The sequence below is a fragment of the Trachinotus anak genome, unplaced genomic scaffold, assembly GCF_046630095.1.
Source record: "Trachinotus anak isolate AG129_WGS33_773 ecotype Australia unplaced genomic scaffold, CSIRO_AGI_Tana_v1 ptg000016l, whole genome shotgun sequence".
Classification (NCBI taxonomy): domain Eukaryota; kingdom Metazoa; phylum Chordata; class Actinopteri; order Carangiformes; family Carangidae; genus Trachinotus; species Trachinotus anak.
In genome coordinates, this window is record NW_027273867.1 from 22571125 (window position 1) to 22589749 (window position 18625).

General features: G+C 43.0%; 2 protein-coding genes across 8 annotated transcripts in view; one reads left to right on the plus strand and one right to left on the minus strand.

Moving 5' to 3' along the window:
- Positions 1-1013: 1013 nt before the first annotated feature.
- hsd17b8 (hydroxysteroid (17-beta) dehydrogenase 8) lies at positions 1014-6907 on the plus strand. The gene is made up of 10 exons (XM_071500968.1): positions 1014-1032; positions 2005-2143; positions 3038-3240; positions 3358-3474; positions 3745-3840; positions 4350-4435; positions 4527-4611; positions 5435-5477; positions 6417-6491; positions 6687-6907. The coding sequence occupies exons 2-10, from the start codon at positions 2095-2097 to the stop codon at positions 6704-6706; spliced, it is 774 nt and encodes a 257-aa protein (XP_071357069.1). The 5' UTR covers positions 1014-1032; positions 2005-2094; the 3' UTR covers positions 6707-6907.
- A 1978-nt stretch (positions 6908-8885) lies between these two features.
- Positions 8886-18625, minus strand: part of col11a2 (collagen, type XI, alpha 2) — a 45052-nt gene continuing 35312 nt past the window's right edge. For all 7 annotated transcript variants that reach the window (XM_071500957.1, XM_071500956.1, XM_071500955.1 and 4 more), the window contains 28 exons: positions 18314-18367; positions 17927-18124; positions 17755-17808; positions 17411-17518; positions 17179-17286; positions 17003-17056; positions 16855-16908; positions 16609-16716; positions 16434-16487; positions 16286-16339; positions 16127-16180; positions 15925-15978; positions 15708-15815; positions 15551-15604; positions 15165-15218; positions 15023-15076; positions 14747-14800; positions 14387-14494; positions 14205-14258; positions 13772-13933; positions 13635-13688; positions 13436-13471; positions 13262-13315; positions 12856-13141; positions 12457-12569; positions 12208-12276; positions 11865-12101; positions 8886-11081 (listed from right to left, as the gene is read on the minus strand). In XM_071500957.1, the coding sequence (XP_071357058.1) occupies positions 10935-11081; positions 11865-12101; positions 12208-12276; positions 12457-12569; positions 12856-13141; positions 13262-13315; positions 13436-13471; positions 13635-13688; positions 13772-13933; positions 14205-14258; positions 14387-14494; positions 14747-14800; positions 15023-15076; positions 15165-15218; positions 15551-15604; positions 15708-15815; positions 15925-15978; positions 16127-16180; positions 16286-16339; positions 16434-16487; positions 16609-16716; positions 16855-16908; positions 17003-17056; positions 17179-17286; positions 17411-17518; positions 17755-17808; positions 17927-18124; positions 18314-18367 (2598 nt within the window). In that variant the 3' untranslated portion in view covers positions 8886-10934. The remainder of the gene's footprint in view (positions 11082-11864; positions 12102-12207; positions 12277-12456; positions 12570-12855; positions 13142-13261; positions 13316-13435; positions 13472-13634; positions 13689-13771; positions 13934-14204; positions 14259-14386; positions 14495-14746; positions 14801-15022; positions 15077-15164; positions 15219-15550; positions 15605-15707; positions 15816-15924; positions 15979-16126; positions 16181-16285; positions 16340-16433; positions 16488-16608; positions 16717-16854; positions 16909-17002; positions 17057-17178; positions 17287-17410; positions 17519-17754; positions 17809-17926; positions 18125-18313; positions 18368-18625) is intronic.

Genomic DNA, 18625 nt, shown 5'->3' on the forward strand with positions numbered 1-18625 from the left:
CTGGCACTATCTGTGTTCAATCACATGACTAATTTTTATTGTTGCCTTATTATTATCATGTTTAAACTGCTGATGTATTTTTTTAGCAAACACTGCAAAAATATGCAATGTGGCTTTTCAAGAAAAATTTGTCAAATACGCCCTTTAATTTAAGTAATTTCTTTAGTCTGTCTCAGAGTTCTGGTTGTGAAAACCCGTCAAAAGGAATAAAATTTAAATTTACCTGTTTTATCTGTTTGCCAATTGATTTTAATTCTTGTCTTAAAAGTGAGTGAGGAAGCTTGGACAATTTTACTCTGATTTGTTTTGATAATTTCAAACCATTTAAAAAAAAAAGTCTAAAAATCCCATCTACACTATCCTGTCTCTCTGTTACTGGTAAGACTCAACACAAGACTTTAACCCATGAATATGTTCGTGATGAGCAAAGTATTCATTCAGTTGGGTTTAATCTGATTTGTTAGCTAATGTCAATCCAGAATGTGCCAATAATTGAACCGGCCTAGCTAATTCATAATTTTATTTTGAAAGTTTTGCCGGAAGTAAGTGTATGCTGTTGTGTCTGTCTTTACACACGCTGTCGCCGTCACTGAAATAATGAAAACTGTCGCTGTTCAAACTTCCCGTTTCTGTTTTGTTTTCCCTGTTTTACTTTTGTCAGTGAGTGAGTTTACACATTAATATTTTAATCACAAGTCTGCAGAGGCCCGCGGATGGACGCGCAGCAACAGTGTATTTATAGTCTGCTCTACCGCCCCCTTGTGGCCGGAAGCGGAAACTACGTCACAACAGTCAAGTCAAGTTACATAAATTACATAGTACTACAGCATCCGGTAAATACTTTCAAAATAAAATAATAGCGTTGATCGCCCTGATTACGCTCTAAAACAAAACAAAGTTAAGGGCTAATGTCTGCACATATTTATACGTTTTAAAGACACTGTTTCCTGGAGAAATGGAGATATAAAGTTAGGCTTCTTCGCGGCGGATTTTAAGGCTGAAGGTTGAAACTCGTCACCGGGAAGTTTAAAAGTTTGTTGCTGCTTCTTTCTGAAGCTTTTTGAACTTTGAGCTTTTGGGTTTCACAGGTTCAGTGTTTGATCCGTGACTATCAAACAAAGTAGTAAAGAAAGAGACAATAAAACCGCTTTTGTTTCTTTATCAGAGTCAAACCAAGCTGTAATCAGAGCTGTAAGGTTTTTTTGGTCTGTTTTACAGTAACATATACAGTAGCCAACTTTAACTTTAAAAAATAAAAAATGTTGAGATGATGATAAACTTTACTGTGAAATCTGAGCCGCTATAAAAAAAAGATCTAAAACTGATATGAGATCGTTTTATTTTGTCTTTAACCTTCATATTACATTATTCAGATCGACTGGTTAAATCAGTGAGTTCAGTTCACAAACTTAGACTTGAGTCATGGATATCTGCAAGTTGGGTAAAGTATTTATTTAGTTAGCTTAAAACGAGCTAGCTAACGGGCTGTTTAGTTGATAACTTAATTTTGAAAGTTTTGCCGGAAGTAGGTATATGCCGTTGTGTCTGTCTTTACACTTGACCTGGCAACACACCGCCCTTCTGCCAAACCGCGACCGCGGGAAATAAACTCCCCGTGTCTGTGTTGTTTCCCGCGGTTTCACTGAAGTCACCGTGTGAATTCACGCGTTGATATTTTAATCACAAGTCTGCGGTTGCACTTCGTGGATGAGCGCAAACAACAGAGCTGTATTTATAGTGTTGTTGTTGTTGTTGTTGTTGTTGTTGTTGTTGTTGTTGCTGCTGCCCTCTTGTGGCCGCAGCGGGAAACTACACCACCACGTCAAGTTACGTATATTACATAGTACGACAACTTCCTGTCTGCACTTTCAAAATAAATAAATATGGCTGACAGGCAGATTACGCTATTACTAAAACGATAACACGGAAGCAACAAACTGAGGCGAGTGTAGAACTAAACTAAACCAGAATGTAGAGTCAACATTCACACCGTTTTCCAAACAGCTGTAAAGCTCAACCACTCTCAGGATCCACGGTATTTTGGCGCCATCAGCGGACAAACCGGAAACTACAACAACACTGGAGGAAACCAAGATGGCGGCGGCCGCCACAAGGCTCATCTCAAGGTTGACTCTGGTCACTGGTAAGTTTTTACCTGAACATGCATCGTCCACCGTGTTTCCATAAAGAAATAAGACAAGATGCTGTTTCTTTATAGATTATGTTTTTTACGTCGTGGTTTCTGCGTCAGTTTCTGTGAGTTTCCCTGATTTAAACGGACAAACCGCGTACACCTGCAGTTTAAATCAAAGTTTAAAGTTTGTTTTTCTGATGAACACTGTGTTAGTGAGCTTTTGGGTCTTTGCAAGTTAAATATTTGACCCTGATCCGTGACTGTCAAACAAACCAGTTAAATAATTTGGACATAAAGTGACAATAAAACCGCTGATGTTACTTTAACAGTCATCAGAGCTGCGACTCATACTTATTATTGCTTTGTTATTATTGATTAAACTGTCTGAAAATACTGGGAAGTGTGTGCAGTGTCCAAGTGTTCAAATGTCTCTAAAACTGCTGATATTTATCAAAACATCCTCAGATTAATCATTATCTTTGATCGATTAATTGAATAATTATTTTAGTTGCAATATAAATGTGTTCTGCTCATTGAGTTTTTGTTGAGGACACTCAGTTTGCAGGGAGGCAGAACAAAAACACAGGTACGCTACACAACCACACAGTATATCAGTGCAGTTAAAACGATGAATGCTGGTAAAATCAGTGGCTATGGAGCAAAGAGATGTTTGTGTGCACATTAGTTTTAGTGCTGTTATTTGCACATGGAGGCCTGAACCTTTGTGCTGATGTGTGGCCTCCAGTAAAATGAAAATATCTGCAGGTATCTGAGGTTTGTCTCCTGGAGCTGCTGGGATGAACCGTCCCCCCTCCATTACGTCTCATAAGTTCATGAGTCAAGCTGCAGTATTTCGTCCAGCATGTGTTCAGGTGCCACTCTGACTTCACTCCTCTTTCCCAGGGGGGGGCAGTGGGATTGGACGGGCTGTGTGCCAGCGCTTCGCCTCTGAGGGAGCGTCCGTGGTGGTCGCTGACATCAGTGAGGAGTCGGCCAATGAGACGCTGGGGAGCCTGCAGAGTGACCTCAGGGGGCAGGGTCACATGGCGGCTGTGGTGGACGTCTCGTCAAAAGACAGTATAACGAAGCTGGTTACAAGTATACAGGTGTGTGTGTGTGTGTGTGTGTGTGTGTGTGTGTGTGTGTGTGTGTCAGAATCCTCGTTTTCCTTCTTCCCTTCTTTCTCCTCTGGTAACAGTCGGCGTCCTCCTCTCTCTCTGCAGACTCATTACTTCCAGCCTCCCTCAGTGTGTGTGAACGCAGCAGGCATCACTCAGGACGACTTCCTGCTCAGCATAACGGAGGAGCAGTTTGACAGGGTCGTCCAGGTCAACCTGAAGGTACGCAGCTGAGAAACCTGCTCTGAAATCTCTCAATCAGGGACCAGAGGACGCGAACAGGCTGCAGTGAAGCTTCTCCTAAAGTCATGATAATCTAAAAGTCACAGCAGCTTAGAGATGAAAGATCCTACGTTACATCAGGGACAGACAGACCTGCTCCAACCTGCAACTTCCTGTTAGGTTGATCACTGGAGGTTAGTGCTGTGTACTGAAGGACAGAACAGGCTGAAGTCATTCATTCACTCCTCCTCCCTCCTGTGTCTCTCCCAGGGTTCATTCTTGGTCACGCAGGCGGTCGCTCAGGCTCTGGTGGCCTGTGGAGCACCCAAAGGATCCATCGTTACTGTGGGCAGCATCGTGGGAAAGGTGAGACACCAGCAGGCGTGGGCAGACACAGAGTGACTCCTCCAGGTTTTAAATATGGAGACGAAGCTCAAAAGCTTTTGTGTGGAAAGGCAGAACCACAGTGGAACTGTTCCTCAGCTGTTGAGGGCTGAAGTTTGTGGTGTTTTCATTTTGGTGCTGCTTGAGTTTCTTTTCAGTGACGTCCAAAGGGACCAATTAAAAGAGTCCAAACCAAAAAGAGAACGAGGTACAGGGAATAAGTCATAATTTTAAACTTGTGCAGATGTTCCAGATGTTTCTAAGGATCATAATGGGTCTTTTCAAAGAATAAGATACAAAGAACTTGCAGAAATCCATCAACAACGTCCTTTTATCGTAAAACCAATGTAAGGCCAGAGTTGGTTTGAAAGCCTTAAATTCCAGGACCTGGATCAGGAGCTGTTCAGTCCCTACCCCTCTGTGAAAGGTGGTCTCCTCCTCATCAGTGCCGCAGGACCTGATGCACTGCATGCTCGTGTCTGTGTCTGCAGGTGGGAAACATGGGACAGGCAAATTACGCCGCCTCTAAAGCTGGAGTGGAGGGTTTGACCAGAACTGCTGCCAAAGAGCTCAGCAGGTGAGAGGAGTCTGATCACCCCCCCGCACCCCGAGACACACAGTGACGACAGAGTTATTAAAAAACCTGCTTCTCCCTCTCCTGTCCTCAGGTTTGGGATTCGGTGTAACTGTGTGCTGCCTGGATTCATATCCACTCCGATGACGGATAAAGTCCCAGAGAAAGTTATTACCAAGGTACAACGCAGGCCGAACCTCAGACAGATTCAGTATCATCTGACAGGAGAAGAACCAAACTTTACAATCTTTTACTGTAAATAAAACTTTAAAATAAAGTTTAAGATTTTCTAAACACAAATCGTTATTCAAGCCAAGAAGGCAAAACATGCCGGATATGAATTAAAATCAAAACAAAATGCACCTTTACTTTTCATTCATACAGACAACACTCAACAAACCAGTGTTGTTACTTGTCTACTGAGAAAAAAAACATTCAAAACACATTAAAGAGTTAGTTCACACAAATGACCAAAAAGTGTCAAAAACAGTTTTTCCTTCAGTATAAAATAGTTCCCGCGCAGTATAGTCTCAAGTAACCTCAACGTCGTTCCATGTGGCTCAGGAGGTCGATGGTTCGATTCCTGGCTCCTCCAGTGCACATGTTGACGTTTCCTTGGGCGAGATAGTGAACCTCAAACTGCCTCCGGTGCAGCATCGGTGTGTGAGTGTGTGTGTGGTAGACAAAGAGCTGTATGACCGTGAGTGTGATTGTGTCTTGTAATGTAAAGAGCTTTGAGTGGCTGTGAGGACTAGAGGAGCTCTATATCAGAACAGTTTGTTTTATTTCTCAGTATGTAATGAATGTGATGTTCTGGAGTGGAAGCAGAAGAGCTGGTGGAGAAGTACTGAAACTATCTGTATGGTCTCGATGCCACTAAGGGTCAGTGGGAACGTGTGTGTTTGATTTTACTGTTAAACTACCTTGTTCTCCATCATTTCTCTGTTCCTGGTTAAACTGCAGTGACTTCCTCCTTAAATATATTTGTTTCATGTGTTTCAGATGAAATCCTTGGTGCCTATGGGGAGAATGGGCGAACCTGCAGGTCAGATAAGACGCATGTTTAATTATTTGAACACAGCTGATTTGTTTCCACTGCAAACCTTCGCTCTCTCACTTCAGATGTGTTTAATGAACAGGATATGTTCTATTCTGTGCTCCAGCAACACTAGAATATAAAAGTTCAACCTTTAACACGGGGATTTTACGTTTCTCTTTGCATCAGCTACAGCTAAACTGGCTAAACCAGTGGTTCCCAACCTGCGGGCCGAGGCCCACTGGTGGTCCATGAAGGTTTAGCAAGTGGGCCAACGAATAATTTGCAAAACAGAACAATTTTGGAGAAAACACATAATTATAAAAAATATTATTATTAACATAAATATTGTTTTTTAATGGAAATCATCTTTAAAAACATTCATTTTAATTTTTTTCCTGATATTAAGGTCGATCACTGCGATAGAAACTTTCATGTTGTCTCCGACCGGACCACATCGTACACTTGTTTATTATTACGTCCAGGGAAAAGAGACAGATGGTGAAAAGACAAGTGATCTCTCCTCGTCCAATGACAATGAAAAATGAATTTGAGCTTCCCCTGCTGTCAGCTGAGTCCTGAATGTTCAGTTGTTATCAGTAAAATAAAGGCATTTGTTGGCCTCCATATTGTTACGGGGTCGGATGTGAGCCGTCAACATTTTTGAGATTTTCAAATGGGCCATGACTTGGAAACAGTTGGGAAGCACTGAGCTAAAAGATTTTTCTAAAGGACACAAAACACTTAGAAATCTTATTTGACGGTTTTGAAATGACTCCTCCTCTCTTGATAACCTCTCCACCCCCTTGAACCCCTTCATCTCCCTTTGGTTTTGTCCTTTCCAGTGCAGTAAGGATCAGTGCACCTGGTCTGTGTGTTTATCTGACGTGCACAGTTTCCATGACTTCATCACGTTGTTGACTCGTGCCTCTGTTTGTCGTCCTGCAGAGGTCGCTGATGTCTGTGCCTTCCTCGCCTCAGACGACTCTCGCTACATCACAGGAGCCAGCATCGAAGTGACAGGTGCAGTGTGATTCACTTCTCTCACAGCCGTGTCAGTAAAAACACACTTTTATTATCCGTTTTAAGAGACATGTTGAATTTTAAAGGTCACGAACGCCCCTCAGCTAAACTTTAATTAACACATATACAAATCATAACCTCACATTTTAGAGGTTGAGTGTTGAAACTCAACTTACGTGTCTCTGTCTTTGTCAGGTGGACTTTTCATCGGCTGAATCAAATCCCTGTCAAGCTGATGAAGACCAATGCGAGGCCAGTTCCTAATTAATTAATTAATTTAATTGTTAAAAGGAAAAGTGGTTCTTTGATTATGTGCTGTGGATTATGTTTTATAGATCTGTTTGGGATCATGTACTGTACAGTGTAAAGACACTTTCTGTGCCAATAAATACCTGTGTTTGTAATGTTTACACAAAGTTGTGTTATGGTTTAAATTTTATTCTGAAGCTTAAAATTGAAGTGTGTTGTTTATTCCCTTACACCTTGATGATGAGCCGCCTCCAGATCTGTAGACATTTGTCAGAGGTTCGTGCTGACAACTCTGCCACAGCAGAGTCTGTTTTTTGTTCTCTTTGTACAGTTCATCAGGAATTTACCTTTAAAACTGCTGGAATTTAAAGGAGTGAACAGAGTTCGAACCACTAACTCACTGAACTCTAAATTTAACCTAATTTTCTGGCTTTTAAAGTCACATCAGAAGTGAAAAGGGGAAAACAAATCTCTCTGTCTTTGTGAATCTAATGCTGTTTGTTGCAGTTTGTTTTTCACGATGAGCTGTTGGTGGGAGATCCTCGTTCTCACAACTCAGCTAAATGTCCAAGTCATGTTTTGGAAACAGGGCCCACAAACTCAAAAATTACACAGCAGTATGTCTCCACACCACAGTGTCGTTTGCCATGTGTAGATATTGAAACAAACATTCGGGTATGAAGAAAGAATGAAAGGAAAGTGTCTCTTTTGTAGCTGCTGTGGAGAAAACCATTTAAAATGTGCATTTTACACAGTGCAAAGGACTGTTTAGGTTTGGATGGTTCTATGATAATTACTGATGATAACTTGAGATGCACAAAAGTTTCTCAAAGTAACTAACACTGGATGTGATGGTGTTTTCACTGGTTTTACAGCTGGATGATTCACAGCCAGTTGTTTTAAAATATGTTTCTGGTGAAATACCTGAAATGATTGAGATAAACCACCTTCTCTGTTTAAAACAACAGCTCCGAGAAACTGATGAGGAATCCACAGGAGAAGAAACTGCAACTGGCCACAAGATGTCGCTGTTTTACCAGACAGTAGAAAAGTGTGGAGCCAGAAACACAAAACAACCAAACCACTGCCAAAGTTAGTAGAGTGCAGACGATGATGATAGTTAGAGCCCAGTATTTTAAAGGCAAGTAATTTATTAATTAATTGATTAGTCACTTAACTGGTAGCATTAAGTTAAATTATCAAGAGAAAAATTAAAAAGAAAAATGTGTTTAGTTAAAGGTGTCAAAGAAAACATTATGTTAAACAACAAAAACTCAACCTATAGCCATGAATCAAAGTCAACACAGTATTTACCCAATTCATTAGCATCAGCCACATGCTAATGCGAAATTGACTTTCAAGCTTAGAATAAGCTGTGGTTTGATTCAAATTCACATTAATAACTAACTGGTTAAATTGAAACAGGCACATGAGAATATAACACACAGAAATGTGTGTTCTGTCACGAAAACGTCGACAAATAAAAAAAAGCTTCCACCTGAAATAACCTGTACAAGTGATAAACAGCGTGGTCTTGTGGCCACTTGCAGAAAGGCAAAGAGAACTACTGAGGAGAGGGGTTCGGAAGAAAAACAAGAGTCAAGCAGCTCTTTTTAAAAAGATTATATATTACAGAAACAGGAATTTTAAAAAAAAATTACTTACACACATTTTAAAATAATACTTTTTTCTCTTTTCAGCACCATATTTTTATGTTGAAATGTTCGTCTTCAACACAATAAAAACAAACAAAAGTTGAGGTCGTTCTCTCTGGAGAATCTCAAGGACAGATTTTTTTATTTTTAGGATTTGGCCATCCCGCCCCCGCTTCCCTGCTTAAAAAAAAGACAAACTGATGGAAAAAAACCCCCAAATCAATCCAGACCCTAGTATAATATCACCTCACAGCCACTTTACTCCCACAAACAATAATCTTATTAATCACTTTTAATCCCATGGTGGCTGGCAGGGTCGCCCCCTCCCTCTCACAACCTTTCTCCTACACGCTGTGGTCTCACAGAGAAATTTTAAAGATCAGAGGATTGTGTGTCAATAGTTTCAGCCGACTAAGTGAAATATATTAGCGTCTCAAAGCCCAGTGAAGAAATAACCTGACCCAAGTCAAACAAGGAAATGTGACAGAGCTGGAGAGTCACCATTTAATCATTACAGTGGAGGCAAAATTTAACAGCACAGTACAGTTGATGAAAACACTATAAAAGGGATATTACAATAAAATATGGCCACAGATTCTTTGGTTGCACAAAAGGAGTTTGGACAGGGCGTGAACAGAAGCACCATAACTCAGGCTGGTAGTGAGTTTAACTCGACCTTCAAGCGTCAGCTACAGGAAATAAATACAAATGAAATATACCACATTTGACTGGAATATTTGGTGGTTCTTGTTTTTTTTTTTAATCTCAAAGCACCCTGTTTGTTTTAAATAAATACAATAGAATATCACTATTTCTGTACAAATGGAATGTAATGCACATTTTCCCCAGTAAAAGCTTCATGAAATTGTAAAAGAGACTAAAGAAAATGGAGGACTCAGAGTGAATACTAAAACTTTTATGCTTTGGTATAATTAGCACCTTGCCACACAGTTTCTTTCAGTAAAGCATGCATTTTATTCACTGCTGCAGGAAGAAAAAGAGCAGGGGGGTGGACTTTGAATCTGATTTACATGTTTAAACCCTGACGATGTTTTTGTGGAAAGAAAACAATCATCAAAGCACCAGGAAGTGACTCAGGAAATACTGGACTGTGGTAGTGACCCTGGTAGCTGGATCCATGATTTATAGGAGGAGAATCAGCCCCATTTAAAATGCACCAGTAACATGCAAGTAAAATATCATCAAGTTTAGCACAGTTTACAAAAATAATGGCTTTTAAAAATCACCGATCTAGATATCGACACATCCTCTGCCCTGCCTCACTGCACACAGCAGTTTGTCCAATGTTAACCAACCAGTTCACACAGTTTCTGCTGCTCTCAGGAGCGAGGGAAGATTGTCTGGTTAAAAAAATCAAAAGCTGACTGTTACTAAAACTGCATGAGGAGAATATTGCAAAGAGCAGAAGATTCACTTGGTGGAAGTTTAAACAAGACAAAAACAGATCAGACCCTGCTGGTATATTTGGTCAGTTCCCTCTTTGTGCTCTGGTTGGAAACTGGTGGCAGTGATTCTTTGGTGTCTTCAGGAAAGAGCTGAGGGTTACTCTGCGTTTTCACTGCGAGCAACGTGAGTGACGAGTCACTGCAGAGCTGGACGACCAGAGGCGTGAACTTTTACACAGGTGGAGGACGTGTTTGGTAACATTTGTGACCGCTGGTCATCTCTTTCCTGTCAGTTTGGTGTCTGTTGTTTTCACTTCGGTTCAGGAGGAGAAGTCAAGTGCAACAGATGAAAAGTTGATTGAAAACTTTTTATCTGAGTGACTGAAAGAGTACGACAGACCCACGAAGCACAACATGCTGACACCTCCTGTCATTAAAGAGTGACCGTCAGACAAGCTGCTCGCAGTGGGAACAAGGGATTAAAGAAAATTAAATCATGTCTGAGCGTGACCCTTCTGTGGGAGGAGGAGGGGGGGAGGTAGAGCAGGTGAGATGAGTGGAAAAAAAAGAGAGACAGCGGGGAGGAGAGAGGAGTGAGAGGGGGATCGGAGACATGGTGGGGGGGCTTCAGGCCTGAAGTTGCCGGCTTGCTCTCTCTCTCTCAGGCCGGCCCCTTCGCTGCTGGTAAAGAAAACACTGTTTTATCCCGACGAACACTCTCTCCTGGTGTTTTTTCTTCCGTTCTCGCGGATGTGTGCCCGAGCGATGGTCTCCTCCTCTTCGCGAGTGTTTTTAAAAAAAAATTTCTCTCCTCTTTACTTTTTTTTTTTTTTTGACGTCCATTAATTGTTGGGAGGATGTTGCTTTCCCCAGGCACGTACTTGAGTGTGAGTGCGTGTTTGTCTCACAACAGCATCTGTGTGTGTGTGTGTGTGTGTGTGTGTGTGTGTAAGTGTGTGTGTGTGTGTGTCTGTGGGTTTGTGTGTGTGTTTCATATCATTTACAAGTTAATTTACAAATTACTGGGCATGTATGTTTATTATATATACGTGTGTCTCTAAGTGCATGTGTGTGTGCGTGAGCGTTTGCATGTGTTGTTCTCTGCATGGTGTGTGTCTGTGTGTGTGTGTTTTTTAGCCTTGGAAACAGACAGGTCCCACTTCAAAGCCAAACTGCTGGTTGCTCTCCCCAAAGTCTGACACCTTGATATCCAGCAGAGGAAGATGCTCCACCTGTGGTGAGTTGATCTCCAGGACCGTCCTGTCGAAGCCCTTACGATACTGCAGAGAGAAGAAGACACGAGTCAGGCTCAGCATCAGGATTTTTACACATACAAACAACTGTTTTCTCAGTCAAAATATTCTTGTATATCTTAAATTATCTTGATATTTCCCTTTTTTTTGTAAATTATCAACATCTTAGAGAGAGATGAGGTGTGTTGCTCTAATTTCAAGACAATATCTATACACAAAATGCTTCATTACATCCTGTAAATGTCAACACCAACACACGCAACATAGTTTTAAAATCACTCAAAGCTCCTTTTAAAAGCATTAAAGGCTCAAGAATTTAATAAAATAGAATATGAATAAAAAACAGTCATTGGAAAAAGAAACAGATGTTTGGTTTCTCCTGTGCAAGAGGAGCTATTTTTATACTTATTGTCATAAATATTTGTTATATTTATTGTTGTGCTTCTGTAAAATATGTGATATTAGAGCATAAATCAACATATTTGTTTTCAAATGAACATATGCAGCATGTAGAGGCTGTAGAGGAGGGTGGGAAACGCTGTTCATTGAGATGAGACAGTATCTGTGTGTGAAGTGTTTTCCTGGTGAAACCGGATGTTGAGATGAGATCAGTTTGATTTAATAACAAAGGCAGAAAACTGTTCAGACGTGTGTCGGCTTCACTGGGTTGGTGTTGGATGAGTCACGTCTGCCAGCGCAGAATGAGGTTAGTACAGAAGAGACAATGATTTCTAGGATGCCACAGTTTTTCAGGAAGACTCAGTGGACCCGGAGCTTTCTGCAGAAGAATCAGTTTGTGGTTAAACTCACAGAGCAGCCGTCGACCAAGGCTTTGATGTAAGGGTTGGTCTCGTAGCTCAGCTCCTCGTCGTTGGCGCCCCGCAGGTGCAGCGCCCTGTCGTAGCTGTTCTTGGAGCTCTTGTCAGCCCAGGCCACTGAGCGGTGGCAGTGGTAGGTGAGGTTCTGGCGGGCCTGGACGCTCAAGAGACGCAGGAAGCCCAGCTGGACCACGCCCACTGGCTCGCCGTTAGAGTCCATGTAGGAGAACTGGGAGGAAGAGGAAGAGGAGGTGATACAGAATATAGGAAGGTGAGAACGAAATACTCAAATATGGAGCTCACTAAAAACAAAAGTCTCACTCGGGGTTACTGACCTTACTGCCAGTGGTGAACTGACTGTACCAGGATCCTGGAGTCTCTTTGTCCCAGGAGCTCATCTTCACCTGTCACAGCAAATGTCCACGTCACGTATTATAATATATGTTGATATTTGAATGAATTAATAAATATAGCAACAACATATCACTTAGTATATCTCCTGAGCTTTATTATAAATAAAAAGATGTGACTGAGGAAGTGTTTTTTGCATCATCTCTAAAGTGACTGTTGCTCGGTGGACTGACCGTGTTGATGCTCTTGCTGGGATACAGGCACGTCTCTGCTCCGTTAGTGAAATTACAGAAGACCTTGAAGGAGTCTCTAGAGCAGCCCTGGTTGGGGTCGATCCAGTACTCTCCTGCAGAGGGTGGCAGAGGGAATCAAGCCAGGTGGGGAAAAATATCTCTTAGTAAGTCTTTTTATTATAAGATTTTTATTTAAATATGTTTTAATTAGTTCTTTGTGTAATGTTCAATCAGTAGAATCTTAGTTGTTTAGATGTGTAGTTTGCTTTCATGAATTATTTAATGAAAAAATAAGAATTGCTGTTCAGCATCATCCACATATTAAGATGACAATGATTCAACAACAGGATCTAAACTAGAGGAGGGATCAGTGGTGAATCTCCGGGTTAAGTCGCTCACCGTCTTTGAGGTCTGGCTGGCTGAGGTGCAGGTCCTGGCAGGTGCGGGCGGGGCTGTCCTGGGTGCCCATAGGGAAGCGCATGGTCTCGATCTCCTGTCGAAGGGAGTTGAGAGAGCCGAAGATCTCCTCCATGCCTTCGCTGCCCATCAGGAACTCGGTGCCGGTGGCGTCAGACGCGGGCATGTCGGGGTCAGACTCGGGCAGCAGCTGGCTGGCATCGATGGAGCGCTTGGACTTGGGACTCCTCTGGATGGGCAGGGGCTGGATGACCTCACCTGGTGGGCCCTGGGAGGCAAGTTTACATTTTTTTAATCCTCAGTTAACTGACGATCAAAGAGCGAACATGGAGGAGTTCAAAGATAAATGCTACTCCTCCTTTTTCACACAGGAAGCTGAAGGACTTACAGGAGGTCCAGGAGGTCCTTGTACACCCTTCTCTCCCTTTGGACCTGCTCCTCCCTAAACACAGCAGGAAGAGGAAACATATGAGAAGCATCACAACATTAAATCAAAGTTGATGCATTTATTTGTGAACTATTTCACTCATATTGTGGCACTTGTTTTTAAAAGTATACTCACACTGGCTCCCTTAGCTCCCTTGATACCTTGAGGACCCTGGAAAAGATACAAGGCTTTAGTTTTATGAAGGTCACCATCCTTCAGTGTTTCACCACTTTAACTATTTTACTATGAATCTGAAAAGCATCATGGGAACGAGGCAAGAGGAAGAAGAAAGTGAGACGCCATGTTGAAGTGATGGAGCAGTGGAAACACTCACAGGCAGACCAGGAGGACCAGCAGGGCCGATGGGTCCGGAACCTCCAGGCATTCCCTGTCATGACACAGGACACAAGACGTGAGAAAACTCCTCACACAGTATATGAGCTGCTCCTCGCTAACAGGAGTCACACTTACAGTCTCTCCTTTGGGTCCGGTAGATCCCTGAGGCCCAGGCAGACCTCGGTCTCCCTTCTCTCCCTGCTCTCCTGGGGGTCCGATGAGACCGATAAGACCTGGGTGTCCCTTCTCTCCCTTGGCACCGGGGTCTCCGCGCAGACCAGGCAAACCAGGAGGTCCCTGCAGGAGGAGAAGAGGAGAAAGAAGAGGAGGACAGTGAGGAGGTGGTGGAGGAGACCGGAAACAAGAGAAACAGGAGGTGAAGGGAGAGAGAGCGGGAGAGAGGGAAGACAGGAGGAGGAGACGTGGAGGATTGAAGGAGAAGGCAGTAGGAGGAAAGAACTGCTGCTTGATCAAAACTAACTTTACAACTTTAACACAACTTTTAACAAATGTTCTGTTTGTCAAACAGAGTAAATGAAGTCTAAATGAAAATGAACTGTTTTCTGACCAGAGGTCCAGGTGGTCCCTTCTGTCCGGCAGGTCCTGGAGATCCTTGCTCACCCTGAAACACAGACACAACTTCAGCAGGTCCAACACACTGTACAACTAATGTCAGATACACAAGTTAAACACTGTTTTGTCTATTTGCTCCATTGACAAATACAAAAACCATCCAAAGGCTTCACTGACCACTGATCCTGGGAGTCCTCTCAGACCTTCTGTTCCTGGTTTTCCTGGTGAGCCTTGAGGGCCAACGGGGCCAGTTTTTCCTGGTGGTCCAACAGCACCTGGGTCTCCCTGTAAATGATGATGATAGGAAACACAATCAAAATGTTTTCATAGGTTATTCTATGCATTTTATAATATTATAAGAAGAAAACATTCTCAGGTTGCAAACGTTTTGAAAACTTTGTGATCAATCCTGGAATGATCAGTGTAAATTATCATCACCAGGGACCTTTGTATTTTTCTATTGTTTGCTATTGACTGAGTTTGATCCATGCAGAACCACAGGGAACTGAAAAACATACTAAAAAGCTCTGGACTCACCTTGGTTCCCTTCTCTCCCTGACGTCCCTCTGGTCCTCTTGCTCCTGCAGGACCCTGGTGAATAAAACATGCAACAGTGCATTTAATAAACAAAATGAGTTAATTTCTGTAACTTCAAACTCTGCAGCAGGAAAAAAAGGTCACTACATCATATCTGCACAACAAACACAGGCCATTCACAGCTCCTCTAACACCGGAGTGAATCCATATTTAACACATCACCATCTGCACTTCTTATTGGATTTATTAGCACCAAATGAGGGGGGGTGACCTTACCCTCTTTCCTGGGGGGCCGGGAGGTCCGTTCTCACCAGGAGGTCCAGGGGAGCCCTGCATAAGGAGGCAGGATCAGAAGATTCAGATATATTTTTTATAAACCTTCACTCACATATCTGTTTCATTGCATCTTTCGACTTACAGATTCTCCAGGTTCACCATCTTCTCCTCTCTCTCCCTTGGCGCCATCTTGACCCTGAAGTAAAGCAGATCAGAGTCGGTGGTTTTTCTTCTTCTTCAGTAAAGTAAAAAGCTCAAGACAACATGTGTATGAAACAAGCTGAACTGACCTATTGGCAGCCACAGACGACATGATTTAAACCATTTGAAATCTAATAGAACTCAGATTTTATTTTTTTTATTATTAGAAATTATCTGTGTCTTGTTTTTTATGATGTTGCTTGTTTGTCTTTTTTCCATCATTTTGTTGTATGTAGAGCTAACAATGACAATAAAGGCTTTCTAATTTCTAGAATATATAATTGACATGGTGTTAATATTAAACAAAATAAAAATACAGATACTCACTCTGGGTCCAACCTCACCAGGGGGACCTGGATCACCAGGGAAACCAACAGGACCCTGAAGTTGAGATGAAGAAGAATTTAGAGATTTTTTGTTCTAAAGTCATTGATCTGTGTGTCAGTGTCATTATGTGTGTGTTTTTTCACTGTGGGTGTCGTACAGGGTTTCCTTTGGGTCCGTCGTCCCCAGGTCGTCCTCGTCCCCCAGCAGGTCCAGCAGTTCCAGGTTGTCCGGCCTCTCCCTTCTCTCCGCGCTCTCCACGAGGACCCTGGCGGCAGAAGAGCAGAACTCTTTGTTAACTCATGGACGACGAGTCAGTGAAGGCACTGTCTCCTGATATCTCAACCCACGAGGTGTTCGGGTTTTTTGAGACTCACCTTCTTTCCAGGCTCTCCTACAATTCCAGGTGGTCCAGACTCACCAGGCTCTCCCTGTGGAGCAGACGGGATTTCTTTCAGTAATCAGGACAATGAATTCAGCTTTTATTTCTCCTGACACCATCACCTCAAGCAGAAATATCACTACATCCAATTAAGTAGAATTTCATCTAATTAAGGATGAATTCATTAATTCTTGCACCTTCTCTCCAGTAGCTCCAGGATTACCCAAACCACCAGGAGGACCTTGAGGACCCTGAAAAACACAAATAAAAACAAATCACATAAAAAGATTGAATCATTAAATATTTTTTGATTAAATATTGTTGATATTTTTTAAATAAGAACTGTAAACACTCACATCAGCACCGTTGGGTCCAGCAGGGCCACGGGGTCCTGGGGGGCCTGGAGGACCCTAGAAAAATAAAGAGGGTTGTGCTTGTATCATCATTTATGAAAAGAAGTGACTGAAGCAGTTGTTATAGTGATCATGTCTTTGTGAAACTCACCAGGGGTCCAACATCTCCAGTCTCTCCCTTCTCACCTGGTGGTCCTGGAAGTCCCTGCAGGTGACAGTTACACAAACACCAGGTCAGAAGACGACGTCGTGTTCATGTTTATATCACAAAGATTTGAGTGAATTTTGCCTCTGAAACAAATATTGTGGCTTTCGGGGCTTTTTACCTGCAGTCCGATGGGTCCTGGGGCTCCTGGGAATCCTCTGGTTCCTTCATCTCCTTTAGCTCCAAAAGGCCCCTGCTGGCCCCTGGGTCCAAGCTCTCCATCAGCACCCTGCACCACAGAGGAAGATAAACAGAAATGAAGACCCTGAGATGATAATGAGTTCCCTGAAAACATTGTCGTCAGTGTCTTTATCGTGTTGGTAACTTCGAACTGTTCATTTATCAAAGAGGTAAAGTTTGAACTCACAGCAGGACCAGGTTGACCGACAGGACCCATTGGCCCAGGTGGACCAGGAGGACCCTACCAACAAACAAAAACATAGAGAAGCCCCATCATTAGACATTTTTCAAACACCAATTAAACTCTGATGTTAACGCAGGTCATTGTCACTCACATGCTCTCCTTTTGCTCCCTTGGAGCCCTTCTGACCAGGCTCTCCGACCTCACCCTGAAACGACAAGAAAACATCACGTTACAGCCGAGACCAGTCTGAAACGAAGTGCTGACCCCTGGTAAGAGGCCGGTCTCTGCTCTCCACACTCATCAAGACTTTTACTTAGAGTTACTGACCTTGTCTCCGTCCTCTCCGGGTACTCCAGGTGGTCCGGCAGGGCCAGGCAGACCCACGGGTCCCTGCACTCCATCACGACCTGCGGGGCCAATAGGGCCTTTCTCGCCCTTCACAGGAGAAAAGGAACAAAGAGGAGAATCAATAGCTGATATTTCTTATCTGACTCCAGGGACGATGTTCTTGAGTCAAATCCTCTTCTGCTCCTTGGACCAAAGTTTCCAGAATACTCACAGGAACTCCCTTCTCTCCAGCGGGTCCAGGAGGCCCCTGAGGGCCTGGTCTGCCAGGAGGTCCAACAGGTCCAGCAGTACCAGCTGGTCCCCTCTCACCAGGAGACCCCTAGAGAGATACAATATCATAAAGACAGTACCAACTACAACAGGTGATTCTTAAGGTGGACGGACAGAGTTATGGACACAAATGATGCTGATTCTGACTCAGAGTCAGTTACAGCCTCTGTTGTCGCACTACAACTCTCTCACTGAGTGGGAGAGCTGGACATTACTGTTGTTTTTGCTCCATTAGTCAGAGTTAGGGTTTGATGAACATGAATTTTCATATGGTTTAAAACGTACAGCAGGTCCAGGAGGTCCAGCAGGTCCTTCACTTCCCTTCAGTCCTCCGCCTCCCTGGAAGATAAAAAAAGTGATTAATTAATCACTAATGTTTCACCTCAACAACAAGTGTTCAAGGTTGGTTTACTGGTATTAAGTATGTGCCTGTACTGTATCTCTCAGTCACACTCACAGGGGTTCCAGGCAGTCCTCTCTCTCCAGGGAAGCCTCTCAGTCCTGGGGGACCGTCTTTGCCAGGGCCTCCTGGAGGTCCAGGGTCTCCCTTGGTGCCCTCCTTGCCTGAGGAACCAGGAAGTCCCTGCTCTCCAGGTGGACCAGGGGGTCCGGGGTGGCCACGCTCGCCCATGGGGCCGGTCTCTCCTGATGGACCCTGGGAGGATGGAGAGATAGATGGAGATGGAGAGGAAGAGGATGTTAGGAGAGGAAAGAGGAAGTGAAGTGGAAAAGAGATGAAAAAAAGAAGAAAGAAGAAAAGAGGACAAGTTGTGTTGTTATGAATATGAATGTGATTTATTGGATGAGTAATGAGAAAATGAAGCACCAGGATGAGAGCTCTTACCTGAGGTCCGACAACTCCAGGAGGCCCAGGTGGACCCATCTTACCTTGGAAACCCTGGAGGAGAGAAACTCAGTTAACAGATAATCTACAAAATACTGAAACTCAATACAGCTGTTGAGATGCATCATAATTAATTATAATCCATGTCTCAGTCATTAGAATAATTCAGTGTCTTCTGTCTTTGATGAAACAGTGTTTTATCTTTAATGATTCAACACAGAACAGGGCACAACGGGGTCAGAGGTGTTCTCCAGGTTCTCCAAGGAACAGAAATATTCCAGGCAGATCAGCGTCAACCTTACTAATTACTTC